Raw genomic sequence first — 27,500 nt, forward strand, 5'->3', positions numbered from 1 at the left:
CACTTTCTCAACGGATTCAGGTAACCAAAACCAATTCCTGATGAGTATTGTTTGTCGTATAGTTTCCAGGATAGTTACGACTTTGTACAAACCTGTCACGAAGGTGTTTTTCACGAGCGGAAACCAACAAAATGGTCAACTTGTGAAAAGTCATGACCAGCTCCCCAACTGAATCTATGTTTGTTTAACAGTCGAATTTCATTCTTTATCGATTACCATTATTATAAACTGTGTAAGCAATATCCCTTCACGGGATTAATAATGGCATATAATTAAAATTTTATATTCTCTACACATTGGTCTTCAAATGGCAGGGTACAAGTTAGCGGAAATTGAGGGTAGGGTCATACCTCTTGTTAGGGTTAGCTTTTTCGAGATCTTCTCACTTTAATACTTCAGTTATGTGGCAAAATACACACATGTACACTAGAACAGCAAATCATGTGTTTTATTTTTGATTGGTTTTTTGTGTGAAAAATTTGCTTACAGGGGGTAGGGAAGCCTTTTGGAAAATCACGGAAATTCCAAGAGGTGGTAGAGTCTCACGAGCCCTGCTTGGAAAGGAAATTCCATAGGAAAGGGGTGGGGGTTAAAGAGCAAAAAGCCCTCCATGGATTCTCTCAAGTGGTATTTCCTGCATATTTGTCGTATTCTTAAGAGGCCTTTATTCTTACCAATGCTTGTCGCCATTTTTGGAGCTGCTAAATGGAGTAAGACTGCTAGCGGTATGAGTCTGCACAACACGAGTGTTCAACGAAAAGACTGGATGAGACATTATAAGATACAGAAGTGTAACATTTTACACACAGATTGCCAAAAAATTCTTTAAAAGATAAGCAATTTGTTTCCTTGTTTTCAAAATTTTTCATGATAAATCGGGAGAGTGGGAGACTCCCGTTCAAATCAGGAGAGTTGGAATGTCTGAAAGTTGTAACCAATTATTGCTAGACAAAATTAAGCAAGACACATTTTTTTGATCTTGTGTTCCTTCCAGGCTTTTTAATTATTGTTTAGTATTGTGATGCATTGTCATTTTGGTATTATTCATTTATAGCTTGAATGTGTTGGCAGTGTGGATAGTGGATTAAGATGTATGGCTTGGAGTCCAGACCAGGAACGTGCTGTTTTTGTGACAGGTTTTTGAGACATTTTCTGTAGTTTTTTCTTTACTTTTATTAAAATATTGAATTGGTAGGTGGCTGCTGTAAAAAATATATTTGTCACCAAGGTCGAAAAGGGTAATATCCTCAGCTTTACAAATTGTTAGGTAAGCCTTCAACCTGTTTGCTTTCTAGACTGGCCATTAAGTTATTGAACCAAGTCCCAGCCAATGACCACCTGTATCTTTGAAAATTGCCTTGCAAACACAATGTTAAGGGGAGAATTATAACATTGTAAAAAGGAAAAACTAATGAAGAAGCTCTATTTCCCATTGACCGTTGTTATATTGTGTTACTTGTCAACAGCCTGACAGTCACTCATTTTATTATTGCTTGCTTACTGCACTTTTTAGGAGAGGAAACACTTTTAATGATGACAAGAGAATTTGATCCAATTTGTGAGTTTTCCTATCACTCAGAGGAGTATGGAGAAGGTACCAAAGTCTTAAATTTTTGTCTTGTCACTAAATATGTGAAGATGAAAAATTATGTTTCTTACTTTTGATAAAATGTATTTTCCAAAAGAGAAGCCAATTACTGTTGGGTGGGGCAAAAGGGAGACGCAGTTCCATGGTTCAGTGGGAAAACCAACAGCTGCTAGTTTGCAACAAGTGGTAAGTTTGTATGATGGACTAATTAAGGTTCCAGAAATAAGAAATTATTATTATTATTATTATTGCAGGGCAAATCAATACAGTCTAGATAATAAGGACTGCATACATACATACATATCATATTACACATGGGCAAGTGATAATCGCAGACAACAAGTAAACAAAAAAGAACAACATAATTTATCACTATTTGAAATTTCTACCATGATAATCCTGCACAACCCAGATGTAGGAAAAGCTAGCGAACGTTCCTTGTGCTTATATTTCACTCCATGTTTAACTTATTAAACATTAATACAACCAAAACTTAGGTAAGTGAGCTGACATACAAAATTAGATTGATAAATGACAAAGGTAACTCAGTAAAATTAATGTATTGAGAAATGATGGAAGTCATTGTTGTTATGTAGACTGCCAGGCCTGCGGCAGAGTGGGATGACAAGATGCCAAGAATAAGCTGGCGTGGAGATGGACAATTCTTTGTTGTTAGTGCAGTTCATCCAAAAACAGGTTTGTGAACATGTCATACTCTTTCAGCAAAGGGAAACTGATTAATTAAGGTATGTTTTTTGGCTTCTTTTTAAGGATAAGCCCATCAATTCCATGAAAACCATGAGTGGTTGTCATTGGAAAGCTCATCATTTTATTATCATATTTTTAATTTGCTTCCATGTTCATTGAGTTATGTAAGGTCTGAGACCTTTTGGTACTGTAGGTGCAAGAACATTACGAGTGTGGAACCGAGAGGGAATTCTCTGCTCAACCAGTGAAACTGTTGATGGTCTGGAGCAAGCATTGTTCTGGAAGTAAGGGCTGTTGTACTTATGTTCAAAGAGTACTAGTACAGCACAGATTGGTTTCCTGCAGCTAAGCACTATGCATAGTATGAAATACTACAAGTGATGACTATATTTGAGTAAATCTGGCAAGAATACTTATTTGTTTAAACATATTTCATCCCTATTCTTAATTTACTGTACACAATCACTTTGTCAAATATATGTCTACAGAATGATGCAGGGTCTGTATTCTAGTACATTGTAACAATGCTTTTTAAAATGGTGTAGCTCAACTTTCCACAATAATATTATTTACTCAATTTTTAAGACCATCAGGTAGCTTGATTGCTTCCTCTCAACGAAAACCTCACCGACATGAGATAATATTCTTTGAAAGAAATGGCCTCAGACATGGAGAATTTATACTACCATTCGAGAAGATGGAAGTGAAGGTACTTTAACTTAGAGACGGTCTAACTTAGAGCAGTTTTCGTCAACTGCTGTTTTCTGTAGGTGGTAATTATAACCCACATCCAGGAGTGAGTTTTGATGTTATCTATTTTTTCAAGGTTATGGAAGTGGCTTGGAATATTGATTCAACTGTTTTAGCGGTGTGGGAAGAGGAGTTGCCATCAGAAGAGTCATCACAGGATTTTATTCCAAATTCTTATGGTAAAACATTATGGTCTACAGGGTTCTCATTAAGTGCCGGCAGCCGGCTAAAAAACCGGCTACTTTAAATTTACAACCGTCTACTTTTCCGTCATAAACTTGCTATAAACAATGACAAAGTGCTTCTCCCGCCGCCTACTTTTATATTTAAGCCGTCTACTCCAAAACTTATTGAGAACCCTGGGTCTAAAAAATGGATTGGTGTCAGTGAGTGCGAGTCACAAAGTTATTGAAAGCTAACCATTTTAAAATGGCTGCTTAGACTTAATAACTGTTTATCAGCGCTATTTGAAATGGGTGCTTAGACTTAAATGCAAAATTTGCATGGCTTGCCTGACTCGCAGATTGTCCATCCCCTCCAGAAATGCATCTAATTAGATGCACACAGATTTCAATAAGCATCACAAAGTGTCCCCTTGGTTTTGTCTTCAATTTATTTTAACTTTACTTATGTCTCAGAATACAGACAATTAACATCACAAACTGAAATGCTACTCCTGAAGTAAGAATCAACTGCTGCATAGATCGTATTTGTAAATGGCGGCTAAGTGATTATTCTTTTGTCTTTACGCTAATCATCCTTACTAGCCTCATTAGCACAAACAAAATTCTGAAGAATTTTTTGTCCAAACTGAGGCTAGTGAGGGTGATTAGCACAAAGACAAAAGAATACTGTAATTTCTTGGCCACCATTAATGAATACAGTCCATTTACTCTGACCTAAAAATACCCTAATCTTATTGCTAGAAATAGGTGGGAAATGCTGAGGACGCTTCACGTTTAACATTTGGCATCTACCGGTAATATTATTTGCATTTCTGGAAATAAGTGGAAGTGCTGGAACTTTTCATCTTTCCGATGTTTGTTTAATAAAAATAAGCAACATTTAAAATCTTAGAGAAAGATATTAAATAAGCCAACAAAAATGTAAAACAATGAAGCTCAATGTCCTCAGTGGTCACATTAACAGCACAGGGGATTTTTGGATTCTTGAATGGTTTTTAAACCCCTTCTCTGAAACAGAATTCCTCCTCTCCAAATGATACAATGTAGGACAAAATTTTGTTTGTAACAGCATGTAAGAAGTGTACAATAACTAGTATACTGTTTTACATCTCCCCACTAGCTAGTTTGCCTCTTGATTTGACAATGCACTTTGTTTTAGTGTTACATAAAAATTATTATTATTGTCCATAGTTCAGTTATGGAGTGTGAATAATTACCACTGGTACTTGAAGCAGCAAATTGAATTTCCAGCCTCACTCAAAGAAAGAGTTGCTTGCTTTGAATGGGATCCAGAAGCTCCCCTGACTCTTCACATAATGACTACTGGTAAGAAAATCAATGAGAGCCTTTTATGTTTAAAAAGAAAAGTTATTTATTGCCAAAATATAGCTTACAAATTACACCACAAGAACAACAATATCAACAGGAGAAAAAGAAGACTTAGAGTAGCATATACCATTAAACTATGCTTAATTAAATATGCTTTGATTTTTTCTTATTTTTAATATGGTTATCTACCTTATTCAACTCCTATATTATATACCACTTTGATTTTTGCTTTCAAAACCTGTAAATATTTACTGGGTGAGACCCATTTAATTTACATCTATAAATATATAGCTTTGCTTGTGGGATAAGGTGGTTTACCAAGATAAAGTCTACGTTCTCCTCTGTTAAAAGTATTAAATAGAACATCAACTAATATCTTCAGAGGTTCTAACTCTATTTTACATAGTATGAGCCGATAATGAAAGACCTCCCAAAGAGATCTTATTATAATTTCACAATTAAAAAGTAAATATTTGTGGGATTGTGAGAGCCTTTAATGTTATTATACACCTCTATACATGAACTTTCTATACCTAAGCCACTTTATTGGATACTGCAGGAGGACATTACTATCATTATTCTTGGTGCTGGAACACAATGCATAGTGAAGGAGCATGTGAAGAAAACATCTCCACGGTAGCCGTGATAGATGGAGGTTGGTTAACTTTATATATGCAAAATAAACATTGGTATAATTTTCAAATTAATTGAGAGATTATACAATATATTAAGACCTTACATACACATGTACTCTGTTCACTGGTGTACATGATCTAACATGAAAATGTTGTACATGAAATACAGAATATATGAAAGTCATACACTTCTGCTGTTACTAAAGTGGCAGTCATAACTGTCATGGTGTTTTCACGATTTAGCACCATCCTGACAGATCAAATGTATGACTTTTATAATAGTCTGTACTTCATGAATATCTGTTGTGGCTCAGACTTTTTCTTGGTTGAAATGTTTCAAACCAGTTTAATTTTGATTTTTCTTTGTCTGATATTCACTATCATAAAAATAAAAAAATTATTGAACTGGTGTGAAAAATTTTGAACCAAATATGTAAAATTGAAGCATAACATACATGTATCCATCCTTTATGGCCAAAGCAACCAGCTCTCAGTTGGCTTAATAGCTCGATTGGTAGAGCCCTGCACTGTAATGCTGAGGTCATGCATTCAAAACCTTTTCAAGCTTCAATGTTTTGGGCTTTCATTAAATTGCTGCTTCTAAACAAGCACCCATAACTCCAATGATAATTTCACAATTTTGTATTTAGAGAGTGGGAGTTCTGTGTGGAAAAACCTTAAGTATCTGTTTTCACGGTAGCCATCTTAGCACTAGCCTGCAAGTACAGCTGCCTCTCATTGCTCATCACCTCTGGGGACGTTATGCGTTCCTTCCTTTGCAGCAGTGAGTGATGAGAGGCGGCTGTATTCGCAAGCTATCTTGTTGCTGCTAAACAGAGAAATGGCATCAATTTTGGTGGTCCTGTGTACATCTATGGGGTTTGAGGTCATTTATGACACAAACAGTTTGTTTTGTCTAAAATGCATAGTCACAAGTGAAATGTGTCAAAATCAACAAAAATAATAAATTATTGTTGATCTTAAGCACAAGCTTACATGTTCTTGGGAAGGTTGTTTTGGGGAAGACAGTACTGATATCAGTTTATGAGTAGCAATACAGAAATCATACAAAGTGCCCATAGATTTTATCAAAATTATATTTTTCTGCGTGTACGTGACCCATGGATATGGAATGTATTTACAGTGACAGACCGCAAACTAAGTAGGTTAGTCTGAGTAGAGTTGATTTCGCTTTGTTGTTTCAGCAAAGATTCTGTTAACTCCAATGAAACACATGGTGGTTCCTCCACCTATGTCTGCACACTTTGTGGAGCTTTCATCAACAGCAGTTATGGTCAGCTTTGGCCCAGCACCCTCCTGTAGTAACATGGCTGTTTTGCTGTCTAATGGGACTGTAGCTTTGTTCAAGTCACTAGGAAAAAATGGTGTGAAAGAAGAGTTCAAACCACCTGGAAAAGCACCAGAACTTGTTGGAACTTACTGGTAATATAGTGATGCTCAAATCAAGTCACTGTCAATAAATCTCAGAGCAAATTTTACAAAATAGTTTACATGTTTACCACTTGTGTTTCATTAGTTACAATCTAAAGGATGCAACAATTCATGATCCATGTTTTTTTCTTGGTGTGAGACAGTTTAGATACTGCTGATCACCCATCAGTGTGGAAAGGTCCTCTGTGTTGGCGTCAGCTGATTTGGTGGAGAGATAACACCCTGATTACAGTGGGATATGATAAAATGACGCGAACAGATGTATTGTGTGAACTGGAAATAAAGACAGAAAAAGACAATAATAGGATAAAAATCAGGTTTGTGATGCCCAAATTATAATAATTTATTACTGGACAAAGGCAAAGGGAATTATCACGTATAATTATGAAGTATGAAGATTATGTTTGTGATTCTTGTCTTGTGTTTCAGCCATTTTCAAAATACTTGCTTCAGTATTACTTTACACAGCATAGGGTTTGTAGGATTTGACATCATCCTTGACACTTCAGAATTCAAGCATCTGCATTCGATTAATCACTTCAGTAATAATAATATTATTATTTTATTACAGTGCAAATGTCCTTGATATCTGTGTACCTTCTTGTCCAGGTCGTAAGACATATCTAGGGACCAAACCCCAACATGTTTATGAGCAGCTTCTTTTCTTCTCTAGGCATAAGACTGTAACAGAAGAATCAGTTCTCCGCTTGTGTGTTAGCCCATATACAGGTTCAGTTTTTGTGCAACTTCAAAGTGGAACTTTGCTAAGATACATTTCAGGTATTGTTGAGCAATAGTCTTTAGCAATACATTTATAAGGGTTGGTCAAAACTGGGAATGATGTCTTGTCTTATTTTTGACACACTTTTTCCCTTTCATGCTCAGTAAGTAGTTCAGTAAAGAAACATTCCTGAAGTGAGTTCAATAATGTATTTTTGTGGTGTCTCTCTCAGTACCGACCAATAATGGTTGGTAAAAGAGATCAATAGCAAGAAAAGAGGTTTTAATCCTTTTTCCACCCCTCTGAGTAGAATCCGAGTCTTATTGAGCCATGTCACTGCTGCTTTGCTGTCTTCAAAATTAATGGCCTTACTCGCTTCTTTGTTTCTTTGAGATGAAAATCAAGCAAGTGTATTGCCATGGGAAAACAGTTTTGGTGAGGAAGTCACTTTTCTGCAACCATGTCAGACAATGAAGATTGCTTTAGTCGGAAATGAGGTAACTGCTTAAGGTGCATTATTGGATACTACACATGCACTAACTGGTGAATTTAGGGGGTTACCTGTATTCTCCAGTAAGACCAGGGTATTTTCTGCTTGATTGACGTTGACTTGAACTTTCTTATTGGTTTAGCACTGAGGTGTTGGATGAAATACTCTGCATGTGGAACTCAAGATCCCCTCAAAATACTTTCACCTTGAGCCACAGCACAACATCAGTGTGTCCCCTACAGTACTCTTTGTGAATTTTGCAGGAGTCCTTTACAGTGTATTGTCCCACGTAGATGAGGAAAAAGTGTGGTCAGGTGGATGGGTCGTTCATTTTCCTTATCTGAGGAGACTTGGAAGTTTATTAATTTGCAGAAGTAATTTGAAAGGCAAATGCAGCATTATCTACTCAGCTATTTAAGGGCTTTGAGTGTTTGCATATCCAGGGTTGAACCCTCAACCTCCTAATCTTTTGTTGGATGCTTCAGTTACTGAGCCAATCAGTCGGTGTTGCTCATATACTAGTCAAGCATCTTGTTTTTTCCACTTGAATTTATAGTCCTCACACTTAACTAAATGTTAAACTCCAACAAATAAAGTGCAAACTATGATGAAGCACTCAGGCCATAGATCACATGAGAAAAAATATGTGCAGGAACTTAAAGTGCACCCCTCAAACTTCTTTAGTGAGATGTATTTGTAGTTTCTTAGAACCAAAGTGTTTCTGTGTAGTACCTTTTTACCCATTTTCTAAAAAGCTGACATGATATAACAACTTTTTCGTGTCCATCTTTCCAGGAAGTTGCCTTAGGTTTGACTGAACATTCAAGGTTATATGTTAATAGGAAAGAGGTAGGCTTTTGCAATTTGCTCCTGTAAGGCAAACTCTTAGTCCCTTTTTTTCCAAATCAAATCCGCCGATGACTGTACTACATCGCCTCAAAGTCTTGACATGCGCATACGCATGCGCACACACTCTTTTCACATCTTTTCCAACAAAACCACGGTGTTAATTTCCTTCTTTTTTTTTCGCGAATTATATCTTGTTGCCTCGCTCAGATTTTTTTATTTTGAGCTAAAGAACGAGGCAACACGGAATACTGTGACTTAAAACCACAATTGCAGTGTCACAACAGCATCCATTTGGTAATAAGTGTATGCGTATTTTCATTTTGCTATGTTCATGCGTTTTTTCCTCCCTGTTTAGGTGTCGTCAAACTGTACTTCCTTTGCAGTTCATGATGAATTTGTTCTACTTACGACGCATGCGCATACACTGCGGTGCATCAGTCTCTTGCCGGACACTCGCGGTGAGATTGCAAAGACCTTGTTCAACAAAATCCAAATAAATTTATCTCATTGGCCTTAATTTGTTTTAAATACAGGTTTACCTGTATTGTTGGAAGACAAATCACACCCGTTAGACGAAAACATCCGACGTGTTGAGAGAGGTTCGCGAATAGTTGTAGCTGTTACACAGGACACGAAGGTTGTGCTTCAGGTAATTATTCCACAGATAAACCATGTTTGGGTATTTCCAATGCAGGCTTCACAGCAAATCCTCATTATCAAGTGAAGCTATGATCCTCGCAGTTATGAACGCAATTTTTGCAATTGCGTAAAGAAGCCTGAAAAATTCAGGACTTCAACGGGGTTTGAACCTGTGACCTTCAACCCCGTTGAAGTCCTGACTCTTTCAGGCTTCTTTACGCAATTGCAAAAATTGCGTTCATAACTGTGAGAATCATAGCTTCACTTGATTTCATATCCGCAGTTCATACATGATCCATTTCATATATCATTTCATCGTTAAATCCTCATTATCTTGCGTTTTCTAGAGGAATGGGTTCAACCGAAAAGCAGTCGCGGATCGTGCGTTTTGCGTGAGGGGAGCGCTCGCCTCGCGCTTCCCTGCTCTTATCTTCAAACACACTAGTACTTGTAAAAGGCCAATTTATACAGATCAATTGTTGCACTCCTGACTCTGTAAACTAGGCAACGTAGAACAAAGGCATCCGTTTGACTGCTCTGACAACTTCTCTCGGATAGGTGCATGCGGCCCTTCAATCTATTGAAGTTTTTTTGAAAAATGATTTTAAAATAAGCTTGCCTGCGACCAAGCTATCCCTTTTGGGGGTGACGACTGACTGGGAATAGCGAGATTCACGCCGCGCGAGCGGCACGTGTAGTTCCAGCAAAAGTGGTATAATAATTCAAGCTCATTTAAGCTTAATGTGATACTTTTTGTCCAAATCGCCTGAAAATGTAAGAAAAAAACCCCTAGGCTAAGCATGTACTTTTCGCTCCCCGGTAATTGAATCTGTGTATGTTTTTTTGTTGTCAGATGCCTCGTGGTAATTTGGAGACCATACATCCCCGATCGCTTGTGCTGTCCTATTTACAAAAGTGTTTGGATGAGTAAGCTGACATGTGTGTTCCTTTTAAAATTTTGTTCGCATTGCGAAAATTGATAGTTTATTTTTGATTGGTGTCATCCAGTTACGTAACAGCGAGCCCGCGAATTTTGTACAACTGCAGTAGGTCTTAAGTCCTACCCACAAAGGGAGAGGTCAGCGGAGGGCGGAGGGCAAAGAAGGCGATGGGACAGAGGAGGGGAGGGGAGGGGAGAGCCAAGTGGAATTCTTCTGAAGAAAAAAGAGCCGTCTCTGATGTGAATGCAAAGCTATTCGGTTTTTTGCGTGCTTTGATATACAGACTGAATTTGTAGTAGTACCGGTGCTTCAAAGGAATTTCACAGTTTACCTTTTAATTAATCAGGATTCCTTTTCCTCCTCCGTTGCAGTAACACTTTAACACCGTTTACTGGTCTCATTGTTCGTTTATTTTTTAGCCTTAACTATCGGGATGCGTTTATCGCTATGCGGAGACATAGAATCAACCTGAATTTGATACACGACCACAATTCTAAGGTGAGTGTAACCCGTTAACAGGGAGCTTGATTTAATCGCTAGGATTTTGTGTTAAGTCACCAACACTGTCTCGAAATTCGAAAGGAAACTTGAAGGATTGGAAAGATAGAACCTTAAAGATGGGACGAAATGGCCGTATATCCCTCTCTTTTCTTCCCTCGTTTGGAGTACAACAGAGAGGGTCAAGTTTGGTTGATTTTTTTGCAATATTTGTTTTCGTCAGCTGTTCCTTGATAATTTGGAGTCATTTATCAGTCAAGTGGATTCTGTGAACTTTATTAACCTCTTCTTGTCTGACCTCAAGTAGGTAAAGCTTTCTCAATTTTAATCTATTTGTGACTCATCCCTTGACTCATTTGACAGAAGACGTATAGATTATCGCGACGTATCCTCTATGGTCTTTGTATAATATTTTCCATGCGTAACTTATCGTTTAAGTTTCGCGCTGTAGATGTATCGAAATTCGTCTTTCCGAAAACTGAAAGTTATTCTTGAGGATGCCATATCTTGCTCAAATAATCGCGCCCGCTACCACGGGTCTGTGATCAGGATCGTTTTTCTCAGACCAACCTTATTTTTTAAAAAGCTCTTTTGCGAAGTAAAAGATTTTCGATACCTTAGCCCATCAATTTAACGCGTACTGTCTCCGCTGGCACCATTCGTGCAAAATTGTCATGCGCGGAAGTTATCAAATTACACACTGGATGGATCAATATCCTTTGGATGATAATTTTTATAGTGGATAGCTCAGTTGATTGTAATAGTTCATATCCCTATCCATGCTAATTTACCTGACCTTAATTGTTCAAAAATGGAAATGGTTGGCTATCCACCAGTGAAATTACTACTCTGCGGATTAACTCTATCAAAAGCAATTGAGTTATATATTGTTCACTGATTTATCCGGTGCATAGATCTGTCCACGTTTTGAACAACCGAGCCATATCTGAGATTTCAATCAAGAAATATAGGTGTACTATCTTTTCGCTCCTTTCCAGTGACGTGGGTCCTGTGATTAGTTGATATACAATGAAAGAATAGTTCGGTTTGAATTTGGGAGGTACAAGGAGAAGGGTATTTTCTTTCCGATTTAATTTGGCCACAAAGAAGGCTAGCGGAATAGTATGGGTTTTGTCTGAAATCATTGCAGGGACCTGAAGAGCAATTCTCTTATCTTCTCTTCTCTTTCCTTAAATATTTCTTTACTTATAACTTTCCGTTAGAGAATTGGATGAAGCAGTGTTCTTCTTTAACGTACTGATCTATTTTCTATATTTGTCTTTAATTGATTTAAAGGCCCGTGCAAACGCTCGCAACATTGTTGGGCCCAACATGTTGAGAGCGTTTGCACACCATGTTGCGTGTTGTTGCGTGTTGTTGCGACTTGTTGGAAGTTGTTGGATGAAGTTTGAAACTGGTCAAACTTCAGAGCCAACAAGTGCCAACATTTCTATTGTTTCGCGATCATCGAAGCGTGGTCCAACAATGTTGCGTTCGTTCGCATGTATCCACACAAATACATGCGAACAAGAAATCAACATGGCGTCGGAGATGGAAAACGTCCCAGAGTCCTTTGTATCCTCATCTAAAGACCCAACATGTTGTGACTTGTTGCGAGCGTTTGCACACATCGGCTAACATCGCGCAACAAGAGACAACATTGTTGAGCCCAACAATGTTGCGTGTTGTTGCGAGCGTTTGCACGGGCCTTAAAGCTCCAAGGAACACATCCCAACGTCCCCCCTATTATTGGTGAATTTACTAATTTATTTTGTTGATTTGGTTTAAAGAGAGGAAGATGTTACTACTACAATGTATGCTGATTACTATTCACGGACAGGAAAAGCGTATGTTTTGTTGTTTTGGCTGTTTTTACAACAGGGCACAAAGTCGCGATTAATGTGAAGAAAAAAGAAAAACAAAGGCTCTTTCAAGTTTTGCTTGCTCCTTTCATTTGAATCGTTACACTTGAACAAAACAGCACCACAGCAAACAACGCGGCTTTTATCGCACACAGACCCAAGAATTAAATGTCACGGCCGTTTGTATGAAGAGTTTTCACTCACGTGATTAGTAACCTTGTTTTCCCACCGAAACAAAAGATAACTTTTGTACGATAATAGAGCTCAATTCCGGATGGTTTAGTTGGGGACACCAACATGGCTTCCGTTCCTTTGTTTAGGGACACCAACATGGCTGCCGTTACGTCACTTGAAAACATTCTATATCATGAAAGCTATCTCTATGAAAGTACTGCTAATTAGCATTCACTTAGCACAAGCTCAAACTCAGGCTCTTCTCTTAGTTGCGTGACGTAAAAGAAGAAGGCCCTGGCTGCAGCCGGTCACAGGGTAGGTAGGTAGGCTTTCCACAGTCACGCTTTTAGAGCTCTACCCCTCCCTGGCTCAGAACATTTTTTTTATGCACTAATCATGTCAATGGTCAAGTAGCTAGCTGCAACCAGTAGAGGTCACTCGCAGATACGGCAAAGGAAGAAAGAGAGATAGTTTGGGTTCCAGGTTGCACTTAGTACTAAGACCTTATTTCAATTTATTTAACCAGCAGTGATGTGTCAGCTTCTGATAGCAACAAAGTTGATCTAGTGTGTGATGCCATACGGACTAAGCTGGAAACCGCAGGACATAACAGGTGAGTTATTGCGTGTTCATCTTACAAGACACCTTACTAGTTTCTCTTTTCTAGACCTTGTTGTATGGTATCGACCATATTTAATACTGGTTTCATTGATTTCACAGATATCTTCTGTCTATATTAACAACGTACGTGAGGAAAACCGACCCAGCTTTAGAACAAGTCTTGACAATCATCAAAGATTTAAAGGGTAAATGTCACTTTTTACAACGAAATCTGTGATCATAAATATTGTATTATCTTTCCGTGGAAGCAACCCTCTCCCTTCCCCAGTGCTGCAAGTTTATTTAACAATCCTTCCCTTCGCCCAAATTTTCTATGCCGACTTCAGCCACCTTTCTAATTTTGCCCTCGAAAGGACAACGGGTGATGTATTTCCTCACACTTTCGTCCAACAACTTTGTGTATATTTTTCATTATTAAAAAAGTGTCCACAAGAACTCCTAGTTTTCGTGCTGTTCCAGGTACCTCAAAATGCACCCGACATGATCAGGACGAAAACGGCAGCGAAAATAACTGCAATGTTGTATTGCTTTAATTTCAGCATCCAATCCTGTAATCGCCAACGATACGGAATGTGTGACGTCAGAGGAAGCCCTCAAGTATGTGCTTCTTCTCGTTGATGTCAATCAAATGTACGATATAGCACTCGGGATGTACGATTTTGAATTGGTCCTTATGGTGGCTGAAAAATCACAGAAGGTGAGGGTAAACTGAATTGCGTCCGCACATAAATATAATTTTGCATTGAACGTTGGTTATAAACGAAAGTATGAATTAGTTAGTCCTCACGCTCTCATGGAGACATATAAAGTGTTTTCACGTGACGTCACGGCAACCATGTTGGTGTTCGTAAACAATGGAACGGCGGCCATGTTTGTATACCCAACTAATCCTCCGGGAATTGAGCTCTTAGACTATTATCAGGCAAACGTTTTCTTTTGTTTCGATGGAAAAACAAGGTTACTGATCATGTGAGTGAAAACATTCTGTACAAAAAAAATCCTTGTGGTCAGGACGCGAGTCGAACCGTGACGTTTTCATTAGTCGTTCATATGATCTATCGCTTAGCTGCGTCTGTGGAATCTCGTGAAAGACTGGAAACCAACCTGGACACCAAACTGAATCGTACCAACCCGTCCTAACATGCTTTGAACATTTTTTTTTTTCAGGACCCAAAAGAATATCTTCCATTTTTAAATAACCTTCGCAAAATGGAAACAAATTTCCAGAGATATTCAATTGACAAGTATCTGAGACGTTATAGTAAGGCCATTAAACATTTGAGTTTGTGCGGTAAGTTTCAGATGTTTCAGTTCCTTTTTTTCAATTCAGAATGTGTCGGTTATTCATTGCTATATAAGGTGTAAAAGACGGGATAAACTAGTGAAGATAAACTAGTGGTAGATATCCAAAGACTATTTATTTTAAGTATGGTGCACGTCAACTCATGAATGTTTGACTAGGGATGTATAACGGGTCTCTCCTGTTGTAAGAGCCTAGTAGTATAAAAGTAGCAAAACGTGTAAAACCGCGAAGAAAACAAGAGTTAAGACAAAAGTAAAGAAAACAAAGGCTAAGAAAGCAGAGAAAACTTGCTAGATTCTTAGCTCGAGTTAATTAAATCTCTGTAATCTTTTAACATTCTGGTAAGGTGTATTGAAAGGTGCTGAAATTAAGACATTAAGTCTTGTGTATGTCATTTTCCAGGCAAATAGGTGCTTTATTCACTAAATTTTTATACGGGAAATTCATTGTACCAGCTCCGAATCATCCGGGCATGCGCATAGTGCGATTTATAGCAAAATTTCCTTTTCAGGCGATGAGCATTTTGAGGAGCTAGTTTCACTTGTAAAGGAACACTGTTTATTCAAGGAAGCGCTGAAACTCTATCAAAAATCCACTCAGCAACACAAGGTACTCTCAATTAAGCGACACCCAAGCATCTGCTGTGATGTCGAGCTGTGACCTTTCATAGCGCACGCGCCTAAGCTTAGACATGCTGTTTGATGGAACATTTGCCGGTACTGCTTCAACCACAATCCATTTTCCCTATGAGGCTTGTGTTACGTTAATGCATGGCGTGGTCTCGCATTTTCTTGACGGGTGGTCATCGTACATTTAAACCCTTCAAAGAGCCCCTAGCGCTCCGTGGGTCGTAATGACGAGGAAGACGTAGGCATTGAATACGAAATCATGAAAGTATCTTGTTAGGACTCTTCTCGAAGCATTTTGTTCTCACAGGAGCTGTCGATTGCCTATGGAGAGTACCTTGTCGAAAATAACAAGCACGAAGAAGCTGGGATAGGTAAACTACTCATACCCATTTTGATGTTGGTTTTATAGTAGACTTGAAAATGTTTACTTACATTTGTAATTTCATTGAAATCGTCTCATTCTGTTTAGTATTTTCCTGTTGTGGGGCCCACGAACACGCACTGGCTTCATTCCAGAAGAGTGGGAACTGGAGACAAGTTTTTTGCATGACTTCTTTACTGTGTTACACAGATGAACAAGTCATTTCATTGGCCAGATCTGTGGCAGGTATGAATAACAACCCTGCCAAAAGACATAATTTTGGTACTTGTCCGAGTGAGGCACTAACCACACCCAGGAGCTTATGACTAGGATCCAGCAACAGCCCCTCATTCCTGTGACGGCGTTTTCACAGACCGATTTAATTTTAGATTGAACTTCCCCCGAATGAGAATCCCTACGGAGCCCGAAGATCAATCACAGGAAACTAACTTTACGCCATAACGTCACCGAGCCGGAACTGCCTTTGTATTTTTTTTTTGCGGATAAGGAAGTCTAAAAATAGATCGGTCTGTAAAAATGCCGTGACGTAAGCTTAGTATGGAAGTTACTCGCTCTTGGTCATGGGCTTCTGCTGCACCTGTGGATTCTCGAGACGTATGTATTATTGACTGAGTGGGAGGGCCGGACGGGAAAATATTTGGCCCCAGGTCATGGCCAAATAATTTCCTGTCCGGCCCCACCTAAACTCAGTCAATAAGCCTTTTATGATATGGGCTCTTAACACTATTTATGAGCACTCAGAAGATGAAGTTTGAGACAAACTAATGACAAAACTCTGCACAGAAAATTGATCTAATATGTTGTTTGCATTTGCTTTTCTGGCTTTAAATTACTTGGATGTTTAAAAGCGACGAAATCCCCTAAATTGCATTGCACGGAGCAATACGTGTTCCTAGTAGAGCCGTACGGCTCTTTCCGGCCCTGCTCGCGCTAATGCGTACGGCCATCATACGGGCATTTTCCTAATAGTTTTGCAATGAAAGCGTTCGCGGGGCCGTACGGGCCGTATGATAATTCCGACTAGTCAATCAAGAGAAGTCCTTGGCAACTGTTTTGCCGAAGAAGAAAAGAAGTCTGGTTTACCTCATATTTCTCTTTGCAGTGACGTGCACGAAAATGTAGTCGATTTCGAGTACTTTATGTGCTCAGGCACCCAGGGTTTTCTGCAAGCTTAACTTTTGTTCTGATACAGGTCACTTACAGGGACACAAATGGTGTCTTGAGGCTTCCAGAGTCTTGGAGGAATATGCCAAAGTAAGTTAGGAAAGTCATTTTCTCATCTCTACAAATATAAAAGCTTACCAATAGGGAAAGAAGAAGTTGTCGTTGACTTTTAGTGTTTATAAATTCCGTTGTCATTCTAGGATCCAGAGGAAGCAATTGCTGTTCTTATAGACGGGATGCATTGGGAAGAAGCTCTGAGACTGGTAAGTTAATCGTGCAATCTACAACATCCTTCACAGAATTCAACTGGGTTAATAAAATAAATTGGCCTCCGAAAAGCTATTGAACCAATGTATTCAGCGCTTTGCTAGCGTCAGGGCTTTGATAGGTTATACGTTAAGCAAAGAAGCAACGCCGTTGCAGGATTTAGGAAGTAAAATGGAACTTAATCATTCACTAAAGTGACAGCCTCAGATTATAACCAAACATTCACAGGTCTGACAATAAACCTAGTCACGTGTTTCTTGTAACGATGGCTCTACCAATTGCAATGCACGTTCTTTCAATGTACAAACCAGGGACAACCAAAATAAAAGTACAATCGGGCTGCATTTGTTAGGCATTGAAGAAAAAGGAAACAACTTGGCCCTTTTTGCATTTTCTCTCCAGCACCTCCTTTCCCTTTATGGTCTTTCTCGCAGGATACCCATAACCGACAGTTCCCTCATTCGCTGGAAGGATCGACTCTCGAAACCTCAGCATTTTACTGTCTGTGGAGTCCATCTCAGCTAACCGCAACCATATTTTATTGATGGAATGCTAATGATCTCACTGGTTTGGTTTGGGTGATTTGATTTTCGTATCAAACTTTTACTAAGGCTATTTTGCTTTTGAACAGATGTACAAGCATGACAGGACGGATGTAATTGAGACACATTTGAGGGGAGCTTTGGACGAAGGTGTGTATTAATGTATGAAGAACGCGAGAGCGAGCAATTAAGTCGCAAGGGGAATGGGGCGGAGACACTGGGCAGTCGAACTTAGCCTCAAAGACTGAGCAAACCATTTGTGAACGAGGTATCTTTGAAACTTCAAGTTTACAATGTTTGTCTTGTCTTTTTGTTGTTTAAGTGTCGTTATCTTGTTTGATTCGTCCCCAATTAGTTGTAAAAACAAAAATAAATTGACACATTAATGAAGTATTTCACACTGTCTTGCCGGAATAATTAATCGAGTTGATTTAACAAACATTACGCACAATGTTACCACTACTTTGCCATTTCTCTGTTTAATTTATTTCCTGTCAGATAGTATCTGACAAACTCTAAACTTTGCGCCGGGTTTAGATAGTTACGAGCTGCCCATATCAGCGAGGAAAGGGTTAGAGTTCTTTACAATGAACAACTCGTTCGCGTTTTCTGTGTCATTATACTCACTACTTGAATTTAGAAAAAATGACGACTGTTGCTGTTTATAGGTATATTTTGAGGCATAACATCATTTCGGGAAAATATTAAAATGAGTTTCCACTAATACTAGCAACGTGATTATTTCGTCACAGCTTATCATCGTCATATAAGCTCAATTGAAGAACAGGAAGAGTTGTTTGAGAAATACACGAAGCGCCTTCAGGTTGTGAGAGAAACGAAAGAGCGACAGAGTATAGAATTTCAAGGTACGCCATAAACAATGAATTTTATTGATCTGCCTCCATTCGTTACAACTATCGGTTGACCCAGTGTAAAGGACGCGCTTAGCAAAACGCGTTTGGCCTGCACGTGCCGAAGTGGAAATCTTTGAATACCCGGCCACTTATTGGCAAGAGAATAATCTCCTACCGTTTTCTGAGTCGTTCGTCAAAGAACGCCGCCGAATGCTAACAAAGGTGGCTGGGTGTTCATTGGTTAATTTCGAGCATCTTTTTTTAACTGACGGCTTGAAAAGGCTACAAATTATGTTGGCGACTGACGGTTCGGCGGAAGTCGTCTTGCGAGTCATGCAATAGTCGTTTAAACTTGTAAGAAAAATAAAGTCAGTCATCACTATCTTCACAGCACTTATTAAGGTACGTTATTCCTGTGTTCAAGCTATTTTCAGGTTTGTTCTGGACAGTTATCCCACTTACTGCGATTTTCATAATTCTGTGGAATTCATCTTCAAGCGCAAACGGCCAAACTGCCTTTTGGCCTCCATCAGTCAAACTTCCGACGCCAACCACAGATGACGAAATCAGTTGACGCGTGACGTAATCCACCAATCAGCATCTTTGGTTCCCAAGGTACATTCCTACATTCAACTCGACGCCGATGGAAAGCGATGGAATCTGTACGAATCTTTTTACTGAAGAATTTCTAAAAACATATAATGATGTTCGAACTGTGAACCAAACAAAAACTCCAATTCACTTTCTGGCTTCCCGGCTATGTTCGGAAGGTTGATTGATGGAAGCCAAAACGCAGTTTTGGTGCTCAGCGCTTGAAGGTAAGATTCCGCAGAATTATGAAAAGGGCAATAACGCATGTTTTGTTTTGTTTTGTTTTCCAAAGAGGGTGGTTTGGCACGAGACGACACAGATCTTTTCTCTGACACAAGCAGCGTCGGAGATACCTCGGAGTACGCGACTAGTGCCAGCTCACGCGGAACAAGATCAACTGGGTAAGGAAACAGTATTTCGGTTCTTTTTTTCGCCAAGATTGTGAGTTGACCTCCGAAAAAGATTGACTGACGCCCCTGTTTTCCGCGACTTTTTCTACATTTCGAGGACACTGAAATAGCTACGTGATTTCCGTCGAAATAGGTGAAGTGGTGTCTGCCTTTGCCGGTTGTCATTCATGAAGTAGTAATGATACAACAAATGGGTTTCATTTCGTAATCTACTTTGATTAAATTTGAACAGGAGGTCTTCGAAAAATCGACGTAAAGCCGCAAGCAAGATGTACAGCTTGAAGGAAGGGAGCCGGTTTGAAGACCTTGCATTAATGAAAGCACTTTCAGATATCATTCAAACTTTGCACAAGTCGACTGGTACGTTTTTCATCTATTCTTTCCTAGCCTCATATTTTGAGGCGTTAATAACAAGTCTCGATGAAAGATTTTGTTTTTTTGCAATGCAGAAGATGTAAGCTCGTTGCTAAAGATGATGGTTTTATTCCACAATGAAGAACAAGCAGCAAATTTGCAGACAAACTTTGATAAACTCCTCACACTCGTAGAAAAATCCACCGGTATTATTTGGCCTTCAGAGGACACTTCAGGTTACCAGGATCAAGCGTCACAGGTTTGGCAAACTGTTAAGTGTCGTATTTATTAAATGGGGGGAGGCAATAGTTCTCTAAAGTATCTCAATATGATATTACAACAGTCATGTGTACGTCCCTAAATTTCGCGCCACCAAAACCAATCGCGACCTGCACACGCACGTTTTTCCGCGCCTTTTAAGCAAGCAATTCCCGATTGGTGCGCTGTTTTTGCTTGTGGCGGTTGGTCAGAATAATTATTACCGCACTAATTAGAGAACGTCTCTATTCTCTGTATTGGTAAAAAAAAAAGGAAAAGTCTGCTAACAACCCACGTGGCCCATTAGGCCGGAGCTTATCCCGGTTTCTGTAGCATGCAGCGACTAGGAGTATTTCTACTCCCCCCTGGATGGGATGCCAGTCCATCGCAGGGTTACCCCTGACATTAAATTCGCCGGTACCCATTTATGCACCTGGGTGCCTTGCCCAAGAACACAACACAATGTCCTCGGCCAGGACCCGAGCTCCCTAACCATGAGGCCACCGTGCCTCCCGGTATTAACTCGATTGTTTTGTTCCTAAATAAAGGCGACAGGTCCAGGTGCTACTGTCAACAGCATTATAGCAGCCATGAGGAGCGGTGAACATTGTGCAGCGTCAATGAAGCGTCAAGGTAAAGTCCTAGTGTTCTGACTTTCAACTCTCGCCAACTGAAAGATTGCAGGGTCCATTTTTTTTACAGTTTGATGATGTCATGACATTCCCTTTTCTTTCTGTAGATGCGCCTGAAAGACCTCCCCCGCCAAGTGTTAAAATATCTGCAGGATGGAAGCTGGACCAACTACAGTAATTCACCGTACAGAGGATCTCGGTCTTTGTGGGTGGCGTCTTTTTGGCTGGCAAAGAGGGAATGCCTCATGTACAACGAAGGAAGAGGTGGTCTGGTTGCGAGATATGGCTCTACAAAGGTTCTTGCTTCACTCCAATTTTACCTGTTAGCGCAAAAATCAAACGCAAGAACTGAAAACGGATTAGAAGAAAATCTGGAGAGAATTTGTTCGTACGCTTCTTTTGGCGCTGGGTGCTCCGGTAGTAATGCTCCTGTTAAGATTCGTCTAATTACTCATCATTAGCTGAAAAGTACTCTGCTATCCAGCCAAAACAATGAAAGTAAACAATTTCTGACTTCCCCCGATCGGTGTTCATTCTATTTAGGCCAATTGTTAGTAAGTTAACATTCAAGATACTTTAGTTTAGAACTATGACGTAGGGGCCTTTGAGCTACTAAATTTTTCCGAGCTAGCGCACTTTTAATACTATGTCTGTCTGTTTCAAATATTTTGCGCATGCCCAGTACGAAAATCTGGTTCTTGTACGAGTACTGGACCTGAGCTTGCGAGGGCGGTAGATGCTCTGGGTTCAAATCTCGTTTCTAACCGCTGCCTCTAACCACTCTCTGGACTGAGGTATACGTTGGGTTTTTAACAGTATGTTGTGTTTGATTTGAAATATTTCAATTTCGCCACTCTTTATCACAGAGCGTACTTTAATACATTCTGTATAAGTGACAGAACCGAAAAATCGTAGACGGGTTTAAAATTGCACATTGGCCAAGCACACTGTCCATTATCAGTGAGAAAGACTTCAGCAGTTCCCACCTTTAAGCTGAAGGACTTCTTTTTCCAACTCTTCGCATTTTTTTCTTTCAAGCTCCATCTGTACCTGGTATGAATCTAAAAATCGATACAGACATCAATAAGTTAGGGAATCGTTCGTTTCTTTGAACTCTTGTATGTTTATTTCTAATGCTCCTTTAAGTCAGTTCGTTACACGGATACCTTATCATTTGGTGCTTATCAGCTTGGTGATATTTGAGGAACTTAGAACAAACTTTACGATAGAGCTTTCTTGAAACTGACTTCGAAACCTTTTTAGGTGCAAGGGAGGAGGTGAATCATGCCTTCCGCCTTTGTACGCGAAGGAGAAAAAACTACCAACAGAGACAGCTATCAACTGATAGGTATGAAACAAAGGAATGATTTCCTCGCAATTGCCAAGAAAATGTAAGAAATTGTTCGCTACGGAAACCTAAAAATTCTCCGGGTTACAACTCCATGATACAGCGTGGCTCCATAGCGCAACTCGCTCCGAAATCGTAGATACCTTGGTTGCAAAGCGCTTGACTTTTTCAGGCTTGTTGTATGACAATTGCACAGTGCGAGGTTAAGACAAGAAGATCAATTGTTTTATTACCATGCAAAATTTTCATTTCCAACTCTTTCCTTTCGATGCTCTTTATGAGTTCAGCGTTAGAATCTGCAAAAAGAAAATCCATTAGCAGGGCTTCTTGACGTTCCCTTATAAGTTATACATCGTAAAAAAAAATGATACACACACCTCTCAGTTGATCTAACTCTCGCTGTATTGATAACCTTTGATCCCTTCCCTGTTTGATTTGTTCCTGATATGCATCTGAAAATTTGAAATTGTGTGTCCCACATGAATAGTTCTAGGACAAGCACGGGCTATTCAATTACCACATAAATTTGGCACTAGATGCAATGTATTTTCATCTTTTGTTTAAGATACTTTAATTATCCTCAAAGATACTGGCTGATCAGCTACTTTTATGGGGTCACACTGTGCCCCATGATAAAAGCTCAAATTCAGTCAAATCGCTTGGGCTCGATTTCCCTTTTGGTTTACTCTCGGATCCGTTAACACCAGTAAAATTTTCAATTGAAAGGAAAACCTTCAACAGTTAGTTGTTTTGTTTGCAGTGTGAAAGGCTTGGTTGGACCATTTTAGGGTCGAGGTAAATTCTATCGCTCTTTTCGAGGTATCCACGCTAGGGAGCTCAATCATATTACGTGCTTAAATCCTGCATGGACAATGGACATCAATTTTTTGCCCACGGGGAATGTCAAACAATATGGCTCTTTTCCAAGGTTACCAGAGTTTTATATTTTTCCGTTTCTGAGTGATGACGTAGAGAAGCCGCCACATCAATGAGGCACGCTGCCCAACTTGGACTTCACCGAATTTGGCTAAGTGTTGTTTCTATTTTTAATTTTCAACTCAAAATGGTTTCTGGTATCCATTCGTCACAGCGTTGGGGATAGCACTCTTCTTTGCGGTTAACTTATCGCCGACAAACTTCGGTCGATGCAATTGAAAAGTTTTTCTTTTTTCAATTTTAAGACCTTTTCCTGCGTGCTCAGACTATACAGGAAATGATTTTATCCCTAAATGTTCAATTTCATGCTGTTGTTTTCTTTCCCCCATTTTTTAGCATTACTTATAAAATTTGTATCTTTCTTTCAGTCCTTTTTCGGCAAAGACATTGACGAGTTCTGCAAATCAAACATAACAGATCTTCACTATCCTTACCATATAAAATTCTCATTTCTGTCTCTTTTCGTTGTAACGTCTTCAAAACATCCTCCTCGTCTGCTACAAGTGAGTATTTTAGCAAACATTAATTTGACACCCAAACCGGCCTGACTTAGCATTTTACTCTGTCTAACGCCAGAGTATTTTACTCGTCACTGGGGAACCCCTGGGAGTCACTGAAAAGCAGTCTACTTTCGTTTGAAATAAGGAAATGACACGTGTTTAACCTCTCAGAGTAACTGCATTCCCAAAAACCCCACTCAGTCCACTCTTCTTTAAGTCACTGAGAGATCAGCTCTCAAGCCCTTGGTTTTTTATGCTGCTGAAAGTCGGGATTATAATCGTACTCAATCATACTCAAGAAGTAACGAAAACAGTTTCCTCAACACGTACACTTCTTCCTTGCTCTATCCGCTTCCTGCGAGCTTTACAACAGTACAGATCACAGGCAAGGCGTCTTTATTTGTTAATTTAAAGTACTTTCTCAGTTAAAAGGGACCCAGAGAGTTTTATCTGGCCTAGGTTTGAATCAAGACCTCCCACACTAGTGTGATCCAGACCATACCGGTCAGCTGTTTTAGAGATTATGAAACTTACAGATGACATAAGACAAAATAAAGTTAAAAATGAATGACTTTGTTAATGTATGGCATGTTCATATATCTGAACTACGGAAATAGGACATTTCCTAGTTCATGTCTGCCTCCTCCTCACAGCGTGGATAAGTGCCACGTTTTTCTTACGAAAATTACCTCTTGTTTACCCCACAAAATTTTGCATAATAGTTGTTTGCAATTTCTCTTAGGAAAAGAAAATGTCCAGAGAGAAATCGAAAACAATGCCTATGAAAACTTTTGGGGGGTAAACAAGGTGTATTAGGGGTTTGAGAAAGTAGAACTTATTACCATCACAAGAACTTCGGATCAGCTACCATGCGTTACTTACATGGCATTCTCTCACCTGAATAGCAAGGGTTCCTATTTATATGAAAAGCAATTACCGGTAAAAGATCTTGTATCAGGGATGGAAGAGAAGGGAAGCCCTAATTATCTCACCCCAAATTTTGTGAGGCCAAAATATAGAAAAAACTGTTTGAATCTTTATGTACATTGTTATGGATATTCTTAAAGCAAAGACAAGGCGTACTCTACCTCTATACTTCTTGGCCTGCTGCTCCAGCCAAGGTTGTTCATTTGATCTTTTGGACGTACAAGCACAGCTTTCTATTGAAAGAAAAATTAAAGAAATTCATTACACATCTTCCATAGGGACCAATCAAACCTACTATCCAAGCTATCCTGTCAATCTGCAATGCTCATTTTAATAAATGTAAATATAAACTTCAGAACAGATTATATCTTTCAGTGTGTTTCTTCATCAAAACTTGGCAATAACAAAAATGTGACATGTGTGAGCTAAAAGTAGCTTTTACTGATGTTCCTTTCACAACAGATATGTGGTAACATTGAATCATTATTTTGTCAGATATATATAGTGAAGAAACAAAATAGAGAAAAATGCATATTTATTTCAAAATAACCTTGAAATGCCTTCAACTTCTAGAAAAAAATTTGATTTAATCTGTCGCTCATATAGAAATGAAAAACACTTTTAGTCGGTGATGCATAGCTGAGAACTGCGCATGGTTCAGAAATCAAACCACTGTCTAAGTAGCCCTCCCTTGGATCAGAGTTACATGTACTGAAGCAACCCAAAATGCAAAATAAATTTCCCTTGGAACGATAAAATTATCATCTATTATTGCTTACCACAGCTAGTGAAACTGAAGGAAGTTGGCAGAATCTGTCCATCTTTCACAAAAGTTGTACCACACTGGGTGACAAATGATGAAACACACGAGTTGATACCACTTGAGTGTGTTGAAACAGTGGTGAAAGAAGAGGAGGGTGGGAACGCTGCAACTCCACTGGGCAAATCTGTCTCTCCCTTGTCCACAGGAATTTGTCCAAAAGAAGTTCCAGAAGTAAAGAGTACTCCACTTCTCTCTGAACTGGAATCAGTTCTGATGCAAGTGACAACTTGCATTTGATCAACATTGACAGCTGATGGATTGACAGCACAGGGGTCACATGTTTTCTCTGAAGTTGTCAGATGGCTGGAAGACTCTCTATTACCCCTAAAGTTCACCTGATTATCACTGGTTGAAGTCTCGTTACTTCTTTTGACAGAGGTGGTTATGTTTGGATCCAAAGGTGAGGAGACTGTTGGAATTGATTCAGATGCTGAAGACGAACAAGGCAGAGGATACACAGTTTTTTCACACTGATTATCCTCATTGTCACTTGAATTCCTCCTTGTGGTCTCCAAGTCATCGCCCACAAACACCTTGTACAGATCAGAAATTGAATAGTCTTCAACCCCCGCAGCATCTGCATTATTTTCATCATTAGCTTCCATATCAAAGGCCTCTGTCTCTGCACTTGACCTTCTATCAGGTGTTGCGACCCTAGGGATCCTCTCTACCGTCAAAGGTTGTTGCCATTCAATTAATTTTAATCTAGGTTCATTCTCAGGGGTACATGTGATGTAATACTGAAGCAGCCTGTCAACATCTGTTTTGGTAATGTAAGTGCATGAGCTGGGTCTGTTAAGGTGACCTAGAATCTTGAGGTGGTGAACTTCAGAGTAGGAATATTTGTACTTAGTAATTGACAACTTGTCAAGGTTGTAACGCAACTGCACACTTTGGCCGTTCACTAGTTGAACAGCTTTATGGACATCTGGCATTGAGATAACAACCTGATTGTTTATAGTGAAGAGGGGAATTTTTATTAATTTTGGTTGAGTAATTTCTTCATGGTCAATCGATCCACTGTTGTTGAGATATCCTCCCATATTGCATCTACCAGTATTTACAGAATTTTCGAGAATGATTGGCTCACTCCACTCAAGTCTTGGAAAACTGTCATCCTGTCCATCATCATAATGACTTCCCAGATGATACATATTGAGAAGTCTCTCTGCATCAGCCTTTGTTATATATGTACAAAGGGTTGCCTTGGAACTCAGAATATTGTGGGCTTTGAGATACTTAAGGCAGTTACTTGAAAACCGATGAGTTGGAATTTTGAGGCGATTCATGTAGTTTCCAACTTGAACACTTTGTCCAAACAAGTCAATCACAGTTTTGTGCAAATCAGGGATACAGACAACCTCCTCACCATTGACCAAACAAGTGCGAATCGTACATCTTGTGTTACTGTCATCTGCCTTCACCACGTCTACTGCAGATGAACTATCAAGGTTATGTGTTTGTGAACTTGTGTCGGACATGGTAATAATTGACTTGGTGCTCTTCCCAACATGAGCTTGAACATCAATGTCATCCTTAGAAACATGCGCAGAATCATCCGATGATGAGGTGGAGGATACCAACCCTCTTGTGTTCCCTTTCATGGAAGCAGCTACATGGGATTCTGCCACTTGTACCCAAGTAACATTAGGTGGATTTATATCAAGTAGAGCTGAAGTGTATTGAAGAACTCTTGCCACATCTTTCATTGCAATGTACAAGGTATTTCCTCTTGAGTGATCATTATAGCTCAATCCACCAGGAATGTCAACTCTTGCCAATTCATCACCTTTAAAGCCACTTACGGCCACTTGGAGGGTTTGCAAGACAGACTTCAACAAGTCTGGCCTCTTAAAATGGTTTTCAAATATGCCAGATACTTCTGATAAGGTAATAACTTTATCAGTTCCTACTGTGAACACCTGGATAGCATTCTTGCGCTGCTGCGTGAGACCCATCTCTGTAAGCATTTCTGTACACAATTCTCTCCCATTTTGATCACTCATGTCATCTTGAAAAGATTCCTGCAACCTAATGTCTGTTATTTTGTTCTGTTTATCAACTGTACTTTCATTCTTATCTTTGCTGAAAAATCTTTCCTGGTCACTGTGTACAGGTAAATGAAGTGATAAAATTTG

At 39.3% G+C, this 27,500-nt stretch overlaps 2 protein-coding genes across 6 annotated transcripts in view; one reads left to right on the plus strand and one right to left on the minus strand.

Moving 5' to 3' along the window:
• Positions 1 to 22,903, plus strand: part of LOC137992023 (elongator complex protein 1-like) — a 25,305-nt gene extending 2,402 nt beyond the window's left edge. The window contains exons 3-38 of one of the 2 annotated variants that reach the window (XM_068837072.1): positions 1,055 to 1,136; positions 1,514 to 1,594; positions 1,686 to 1,774; positions 2,185 to 2,284; positions 2,490 to 2,580; positions 2,882 to 3,005; positions 3,123 to 3,225; positions 4,423 to 4,557; positions 5,120 to 5,215; positions 6,401 to 6,638; positions 6,791 to 6,964; positions 7,321 to 7,427; positions 7,762 to 7,865; positions 8,654 to 8,707; positions 9,063 to 9,165; positions 9,241 to 9,356; positions 10,200 to 10,273; positions 10,707 to 10,785; positions 11,009 to 11,088; positions 12,576 to 12,632; positions 13,351 to 13,434; positions 13,542 to 13,627; positions 13,982 to 14,139; positions 14,610 to 14,733; positions 15,257 to 15,354; positions 15,682 to 15,745; positions 15,844 to 15,981; positions 16,949 to 17,010; positions 17,121 to 17,183; positions 17,819 to 17,879; positions 18,482 to 18,595; positions 19,467 to 19,575; positions 19,817 to 19,944; positions 20,034 to 20,197; positions 20,745 to 20,829; positions 20,936 to 22,903. In XM_068837072.1, coding sequence (XP_068693173.1) covers positions 1,055 to 1,136; positions 1,514 to 1,594; positions 1,686 to 1,774; positions 2,185 to 2,284; positions 2,490 to 2,580; positions 2,882 to 3,005; positions 3,123 to 3,225; positions 4,423 to 4,557; positions 5,120 to 5,215; positions 6,401 to 6,638; positions 6,791 to 6,964; positions 7,321 to 7,427; positions 7,762 to 7,865; positions 8,654 to 8,707; positions 9,063 to 9,165; positions 9,241 to 9,356; positions 10,200 to 10,273; positions 10,707 to 10,785; positions 11,009 to 11,088; positions 12,576 to 12,632; positions 13,351 to 13,434; positions 13,542 to 13,627; positions 13,982 to 14,139; positions 14,610 to 14,733; positions 15,257 to 15,354; positions 15,682 to 15,745; positions 15,844 to 15,981; positions 16,949 to 17,010; positions 17,121 to 17,183; positions 17,819 to 17,879; positions 18,482 to 18,595; positions 19,467 to 19,575; positions 19,817 to 19,944; positions 20,034 to 20,197; positions 20,745 to 20,829; positions 20,936 to 21,006 — 3,696 coding nt within the window. In that variant the 3' untranslated portion in view covers positions 21,007 to 22,903. Of the gene's footprint in view, positions 1 to 1,054; positions 1,137 to 1,513; positions 1,595 to 1,685; positions 1,775 to 2,184; positions 2,285 to 2,489; positions 2,581 to 2,881; positions 3,006 to 3,122; positions 3,226 to 4,422; positions 4,558 to 5,119; positions 5,216 to 6,400; positions 6,639 to 6,790; positions 6,965 to 7,320; positions 7,428 to 7,761; positions 7,866 to 8,653; positions 8,708 to 9,062; positions 9,166 to 9,240; positions 9,357 to 10,199; positions 10,274 to 10,706; positions 10,786 to 11,008; positions 11,089 to 12,575; positions 12,633 to 13,350; positions 13,435 to 13,541; positions 13,628 to 13,981; positions 14,140 to 14,609; positions 14,734 to 15,256; positions 15,355 to 15,681; positions 15,746 to 15,843; positions 15,982 to 16,948; positions 17,011 to 17,120; positions 17,184 to 17,818; positions 17,880 to 18,481; positions 18,596 to 19,466; positions 19,576 to 19,816; positions 19,945 to 20,033; positions 20,210 to 20,744; positions 20,830 to 20,935 lie in introns of both variants that reach the window. The other variant, XM_068837071.1, reaches the window with a different exon arrangement.
• Positions 21,011 to 27,500, minus strand: part of LOC137992024 (ski oncogene-like) — an 8,977-nt gene continuing 2,487 nt past the window's right edge. For 3 of the 4 annotated variants that reach the window (XM_068837076.1, XM_068837075.1, XM_068837077.1), the window contains 7 exons: positions 25,319 to 27,500; positions 24,701 to 24,772; positions 23,547 to 23,609; positions 22,554 to 22,628; positions 22,410 to 22,472; positions 21,815 to 21,889; positions 21,011 to 21,148 (listed from right to left, as the gene is read on the minus strand). The exon at positions 25,319 to 27,500 is cut by the window's right edge and continues 110 nt beyond it. In XM_068837076.1, coding sequence (XP_068693177.1) covers positions 21,117 to 21,148; positions 21,815 to 21,889; positions 22,410 to 22,472; positions 22,554 to 22,628; positions 23,547 to 23,609; positions 24,701 to 24,772; positions 25,319 to 27,500 — 2,562 coding nt within the window. In that variant the 3' untranslated portion in view covers positions 21,011 to 21,116. The remainder of the gene's footprint in view (positions 21,149 to 21,814; positions 21,890 to 22,409; positions 22,473 to 22,553; positions 22,629 to 23,546; positions 23,610 to 24,700; positions 24,773 to 25,318) is intronic. The other variant, XM_068837074.1, reaches the window with a different exon arrangement.

The sequence above is a fragment of the Montipora foliosa genome, chromosome 2, assembly GCF_036669935.1.
Source record: "Montipora foliosa isolate CH-2021 chromosome 2, ASM3666993v2, whole genome shotgun sequence".
Classification (NCBI taxonomy): Eukaryota; Metazoa; Cnidaria; class Anthozoa; order Scleractinia; family Acroporidae; genus Montipora; species Montipora foliosa.